This window comes from Cynara cardunculus (genome assembly GCF_001531365.2).
Source record: "Cynara cardunculus var. scolymus isolate 2C chromosome LG 3, CcrdV1, whole genome shotgun sequence".
In the NCBI taxonomy this organism is placed as follows: Eukaryota; Viridiplantae; Streptophyta; class Magnoliopsida; order Asterales; family Asteraceae; genus Cynara; species Cynara cardunculus.
Genome location: NC_037530.1, coordinates 7,339,831 through 7,347,116, shown reverse-complemented (window position 1 = coordinate 7,347,116; position 7,286 = coordinate 7,339,831). Strand labels below are relative to the sequence as shown.

Genomic DNA, 7,286 nt, shown 5'->3' with positions numbered 1-7,286 from the left:
AGAAAACTTTGAGACCACTGTGATACCAACTATGGTATCAACTACGGTACCATTGTCGTAGATGGGTGTTTAGTGATATATATATATATATATATATATATTAAAATAATTAAAGTAAATTAGAATATTCAACTAATTATAGAGTATGTAGTGATTTTATACCCTATTTTTTAGTTGCTTGATAAAACAGTAGCTATAAACAAGTGTTTTATTACATTTTCTCTTTATGGTTGGAATTTTATTAAAAGGGAAGATATATAGGTGAGAAGAGCAAGAGCAACCTCTGCTGTAAAGTCAAACCCTAGAACAAGACTTGTGTTTTTTCTTTCTTTTATTCTTTTTTAATCCTCCTAATTAACATACTTCATTTATTTTGGTACTTATAATTACCCAATTATATGATATTTGAATTTGAAACGTCATAATTAATTATAATATACGATATATGAACCATTTAATTCCATAAAATACCATACTCTTGTTTATATAAGGTCAACATTACAGTAAAATTGGGTTTATAGGATACTCTCAATTTCTAATCGTCTTAATAGATCTTTTTGTAATACTTAGTTTATAGAATCAAAAAAATAAAATGTCTTATCTAAAGACATTGTAATAAGTTTATATGACGTTTTTTGACATCGTAATAAGTTTTTTAGGACACTTTTAATATAAAGTGTCTCATTAGCAACTTTCTAAGACACTATTTGAAAAACTGTCATATAAAAACAAATGTCCTATAGAAAATTGAGTTTATAGGACAATTTTTCAAAAGTGTCTTATAAAGTTGCTAATGCGACACTTTATATTAAAAAGTTCTAAAAAACTTGTTAAAACGTCCAAAAACGTCATATAAACTTATTACAACACATTTAGATATGATGTTTTATATTTTGGTCCTTTAAATTTAAGTCCTATAAAGCAGTATATTGAAACGTTAAGAGATTGGGGGTGTTCTATGAATCCAATTTTGTTGTAGTGCAAATTCGGTAAACAGATGCAATGACTTTGAAATGATCGTTCTGATATTAATCGGCTCGCATAACAGATTTGATATTCAGGTTAATAAAAAAAATATAATTATTAAAACTTTAAAAAAATTACAAAAATTTGGATTGGAAATAATGAAAAATAGTGGTACGTGAGAAGCTATTTATGCGGATCTGATAATGTGGATGTCTGTCACCTTGAGCTGGTTTTTAATTTTTTTTATAATTATTTTTTTAATTGTATTTTGGAGGTATTACCATGTCATGTGCAACATGCATGGCTTACTCTCATTAAATTAAATTAAAATCGGATTTTAACTAAGATTCTTCATCATTAATTAATTAATTAATTACAACTGCTACATATTTAAATATTACCAACATGCAATTATTAGTTTTTTAATTTAAATTTAAGTGTCAATTCTTTGGTAGGATGTTGCCTACTATATTCTCAATGCCAAATTGCCAATATACATTAGTTTTTGTTTACCAAACGATTATCTGGGTAAGTTTTTACCAAGTCACATTACCTTACCGGATGAATATGTCAAAAATCAAAAATCTTACCCGGTAAGAGCGAGACAAGGAACAAGAGTCTTACCCGGTAAGTGAAGGCGACGACTCTTACCACGGTAAGAGCTTACCAGGTAAATTATTGCATACGGTGTTGTTTTCGTGGAGTAAAATCTTACCCGATGAGTAAATAATAGTGTTGAATTTTACCGATAAGCATTTTTCGGGTAAGTTTTTGATAAACAACCCCTTAGTTGCTTATATTTTCACAAAATATATTTCCTTATTAGATATAATCATAACAAAAGATTAATTAAAACCCAAGCATCTTTCGGTAACCGTGAGTTTTCGAACCAACTTATCTGTACCGACTAATCATCCGGGCTATAAAACAAAGAGTCTTCATAGACTGAGAAATTCATCGATCGGTAATCTGCCAAAAAAACCATTACTAGCAGATATCTCAATCTGCCACAAATCCGTTGGTAATTACCGACAGAAAAATCCATCAAATAAACCTCTTTGTTTTATAATGGGACGACCACGAAATGACTTAAGAGTGATTGGCTGATTGCAAAAACTGCTATAACCAAATTTGAATTATAACTTATATGTATCATGATAAAGACAAATTGAGAACTTCAATCGAACTTTTATCGGTTGTTAAAATGAATTAACGTTACAAGTTTTAATACTTAGGTTGAATGAATTCTTCAGATAAAATTAATTTCATGAGGAAATATATATAAGAAATATCTGGTAAACTCATTCCAAGATATATAATATTATTATGAAGATATGTAATATTATGGTGTCATTCAAAAGGAATAATGCATCTTCTTATGCATCATGGTAGAGATATCTCACCCACCTATTATTTCTTTATTTTATTTTTAATATATATGCAATTAAGTCCAATTTTCCACTTTTTAGTACATATATCTCCAATAATATAACAAATAATATTATTTCTATTGTTGACTTTCTATGACCAATGCTAGGACTTCTGGATATTTGTTAACACATTAAATTTTACATCAAATATCAAATTTTACATCAAATCAGTTTAATGGATATATCAGGTTTGGTGTAACTAATAGTAACATACATAATTTATCGGGCTATCTGCAAAGCAGGTGGTCGTCATGAAATTAGTTGGTTCGTATAGTAAATTGAATATCCAGGTTAATAAAAAAAACATACATAATTTAATGTATCACTGTTCGTTTTTATTCATAGGAAAAGATAAAATGCATGCATATATATGTACTTAGAATTTTATATTTTTAATGTAAGATTTAGTGTTACCTATTGAAGTAGATTTATTGTTTGTACTAAATTTTACCGTCAATTATTGATTTAGTGATACCCATTAGAGATGCCCATACTTTTAAAATCCATAAAGTTAAAATAATTAATGATAATTTCAGTATTTGTAAATACACTACAAGGAATAGGGTTTTTAGAGAAGAAAGTCGTCTTACATTCAGTTACACTTCTCATTTTTGTCATGAGAACATATATTTGTTTCACAATGTGTTTGTTTCATATGTATGTGTGTAACATCTCATTTTAAAAAGTTAGACAAAATATTTAGATGTTTGAAAGTTTGGTAAAATAGTTTTATAGTGAAAACCAAGGGGTTATAATGTCCTTCCCTTAATCTAATAATAATATAAATAGGGTTTTTAAAAAGAAAAGAGAAAGACTATTGGAATTGAAGAGAGGAATCGAAAGAAGGAAGAAGATGTCGATGGAAGTCATTTAAGACTTCAACTTTGCTTTCTTTTCATCTAATCGACAAATTAAGGTAAGTTCTTCAAGTTTTAGTTTGATTTCTTATTGTATTTGATATTTAGGTTAGTATTGGATTCGATTTTTGGATTTTTTTAGGGAACAAAATCAAGTTTTACCGGCTGTCATGAGGACAGTCGTGTATATGTGTAATTTCTAAGAGAAACTCGGTTTTATGATGTATATTTTTAGCCCCAATTGAGTTCCAATGTGTTATATCTTCACTTTGATGCATTAGAACCTAAAATCCTTCAAGGATTGGAACAAAGTGGGTATTATACATCTTGTTAGCAGAAGTAATTTGTTGGATAAGTTTATTTCATGTTTAGGATAGTTTTGAGTCCATCTCAGATGTTCAATCATGAGTTGAAGTTGAAAAAAAATTGTTATCTTTGACAATCTTTAATAGTCAAAGTTTAGTGATGAACTTTAATAAATTGAAATCTTCATGAAAATGTTAAGATGTTTATTATGGTTTTTTTGGTATCATTAAGATGCTATTAGATGGATTGAAGAAGAAAGTTTTCACTCAAGCATGTTTAAATGATAGATTAAAGGTTATGTCCAAAGCATTTGATTTTTTTCAGAAAGTCAAACTGTTTTGCTTAATTTTTAAAATTGAGTCGTTATATGCAAAATTATGGATTAAAGTTCGGTGGCTATAGTTATGATAGGTATATAAAGGTGTTACAGTGATCATTTCAATGTTCCTTATGGGTTTTGATGGATTTTCAAAGTTCAAAGAATGTTTGAGTTCGGTTTGATCAATATATGAAAACTTATGCATTAGTTATGTTCTAAATGCAAAAATGAATGTGTGAACCTTATAAACATATTTTAATATGTATAATAAGAATGTTTTGGGTATTAGAATGTGAGCCAAGAGCCTCGGAAGAAATAAGAGCAAGTCACTGGATTAAGTTATTTTGATGCTGGAAATTGTAAAAATTGTATAAAATTACTTGTAACTCAGATTTTGAGATATAATATCAATCTGGAACCGTTGAGAAGGCTTATACAATCGATATATTTTGATCATGAGGTATTTAGGGATCTAAATAGGTCAAAAAAATGGGTTTTTACAGAGTTGTCCGTTTTAGACTCAAATAAAAGATTTGTTTCTTTTAAACCCATGTATGAAAAGGTTCAAAGTCCATTTTTGAGTGGTTCTTGATGGTATAATAAGATAAGTAAGTTGTCAAAATCTTTTGTTTAAGATGTTTGTATTGATGTGAGAACCATGTGTGGATTGTTTAGGTAGCACGACGGATAAGCAAGTTGGGCACCGGCAGGATCTCAACTAAATAGGCTAAGGTGAGTTTCAAGTAGATTTTAATAGGGTGCATGTCAAACGTAATTACTTTTACATGATTTATTTTGTTGGACGTGTAATGGTGATTAAAGTAGAAAATGCATGACTTTAAATGATGTTATGAAATAAAGGTATTGATGTTTATACAAAGTGACTTTATACATATTAAGTATGCATTGTTTCTTTGATAAAGTATGTAGGAAATACTTTGGTAACTTGGAAAGATGATATATATTTTTCTTAAATAAACATGTTCTTTAACCAAAGAAGGAAAATCTTACGTTGTATAAATGGGGCATTATGAGTTATTTATTTATTCACTGACATAAGAATGGTAGATCTGAATCAGGCGACTTAGGGTCATCCCTTTTGTTGCATTTGTATTGGGGTCGCTCCCTTTACAGTTAAGTGGGTTGCTCCCATTGGTAATGTATTGGAGTATCGTGCATGGATATATGTGTCAGGTACTCGGCTAATAGGTATAGTGTCAGGTGGACACATTGCGCAATGGTGATTAATCCGTCTTACAATCTGCCAAATTTGTTGTCGATATTGCTAAATTTGTTGTCCTGGCAAGGTGCAAAATGCCAATATGAAGCCTTTAAACTTATTGGTCATAGATAAAACTGTCTAGTTGGACAACGCCAGGTCCAGCATTGTGCTTCAATTTTTTAGAAAGAAAAATGTTATTATCATCAAATTAATGACAATTACCAACAATGGTCAACAAAAACTATTCAAAATCATGAAACTGTAAAGGCTAAACTAACTTTAGGGTGAAATTCACGTCCTCAAAACTACAAATCATTTAGAATCTCTAACGAAGAAAATTGCAATAAAACTAATTAGAATACGGCTGAAAGAAAAATTGTTAATTTAGTTACTTCCCCATACTTGTATCAGAGCAATTTCAAAGATACAAGTCCATAAACAACACGTTTGTCTAGTCAAGGTCTTCAACTTTGAATGGGGAACTGGAGGGTCATTATGACACGCCAAACCAAACTAAGTTCAGAAAATTGAGGTCCCTTAACCATACTAAGCTTTAAGTATATAAAGAAGCAGAAATGGCTTCAAATTTTTGTGCACATTTCACAAAAAGTGCACTAAAAATTTGAATATAAGACCAACAATAGATCGCAACTGTCAAATAATTTTTGCAACTTAAAATGCACTTACCCTACATATCTATACCTCTATATACATGTCTCAAGTGGACTTGCAATGGCATTAAATCCATATTCATAGGAGAGATCTAGAAATAGCATTCTATAAAAACCAAAAGCATCTTAAATAACTCCTTAATGTGAAGGATTTGTGTAAAGAATAATGCAACGACAGTGATGCAAGAACCAAAAACACAATCGCTGGACATAATATATGATGTCATGACCATAAAACAAATTTGTCAACAAATATTCATGCAAAAAATATTGAATCGACTACAAATTTTTGAAACATGTGATCTTTATTTGTCAAAAGAGCATGTTTTGAGTATGCACTAAAAAAAAATACATAACTGCGATACATAGATACATACATGCACACTGTCTTTGATATATTATAGGTCAAGCCAACCTCAAGAGACAAGGAGTGTTAATATATATAGGATTATTGGTATGAATATCCAACAATGTAACACAAACCTTGCCAAATACATTATACGAATTCGATTCTAGCATTCGAATCCACTACCTATTGATAGAGCCGATTTACAAGATCCTATAACTTAGGAAAGTTTGTTTTGTATTTCCTTAATTAATTATATTATTGTATTATAAAACGAGATCAATATACGGATCACCAAATACGGTGACTTTTGCAAAACCCTAATACCTATAATATACATTTTACAATTTTCGTTGAAGTTCCAGGGATTAAATAAGACAAAGTTAGATCAATTTAAAAGACAAAGTTCTAGTAATAACCACAATTTTCTCACAAGAAAATTCAAAAACTCCTTCCTATTCAGATGCATGCCATTCTCTTTTTTCTTCAAATACTCCCTCCTACATATTCAGGTACTTGCCAACGTGGTTGTAGAGTATAAACATATCTCACGTACCATCCAATGTATAAACAATGAAGCAACAGTTGGATTTTCAAACAAAGAATTGAATACTTTCTTTGTGGACATTCAACAAACACATGATAAGCAAAAGGGAATTGAAACCCCAACTTCATCACATGTTAAGAAACATGAATCGATTCTCTATAAACAAAAAATAAATTTATAAAAAAAATCTGATGAATGCAGAACGTTGAAAAAAAAACTATGAAAAGGGAGAATGGTTAACTAGTTGGAGCTCTKTATCCATACTTCCATATAGATCGATGTCCACACAAATGGTTCCCCTTTGAAGCCCTGGATTTGTATCCATAGTTATGGGTAGAGATGAATAAAGTCGGTTAAGTAAACACCAAGTTTGAAAATGAAGAAGTATTAGCAGTAATTGTTGCCTTGGGAGCAAGAATCGATGTCCTAGGAGAGGAAAGAGCTAATGGCCTCCTGATACTTATAAAGATGCATTAGTATGTGATGCATTAGTATGTTGTAACCCATGCATTTTTAATTAAGAGATCATGCATAAAACAACAGTACATAGGGCATAAAAACTTGTTTCTAAGATTTTTGTAGATTTTCTTTATAAGGTAGTATAGATATGACATACAAATTT

General features: G+C 30.0%; 1 protein-coding gene across 1 annotated transcript in view; it reads right to left on the bottom strand.

Annotated features, from left to right (window-relative positions):
• LOC112508711 (two-component response regulator ORR23-like) overlaps positions 1-6,989 on the bottom strand; it is a 10,658-nt gene extending 3,669 nt beyond the window's left edge. The window contains exon 1 of the mRNA XM_025113420.1: positions 6,929-6,989. Within this exon, the coding sequence (XP_024969188.1) occupies positions 6,929-6,989 (61 nt within the window). The remainder of the gene's footprint in view (positions 1-6,928) is intronic.
• Positions 6,990-7,286: the final 297 nt, after the last annotated feature.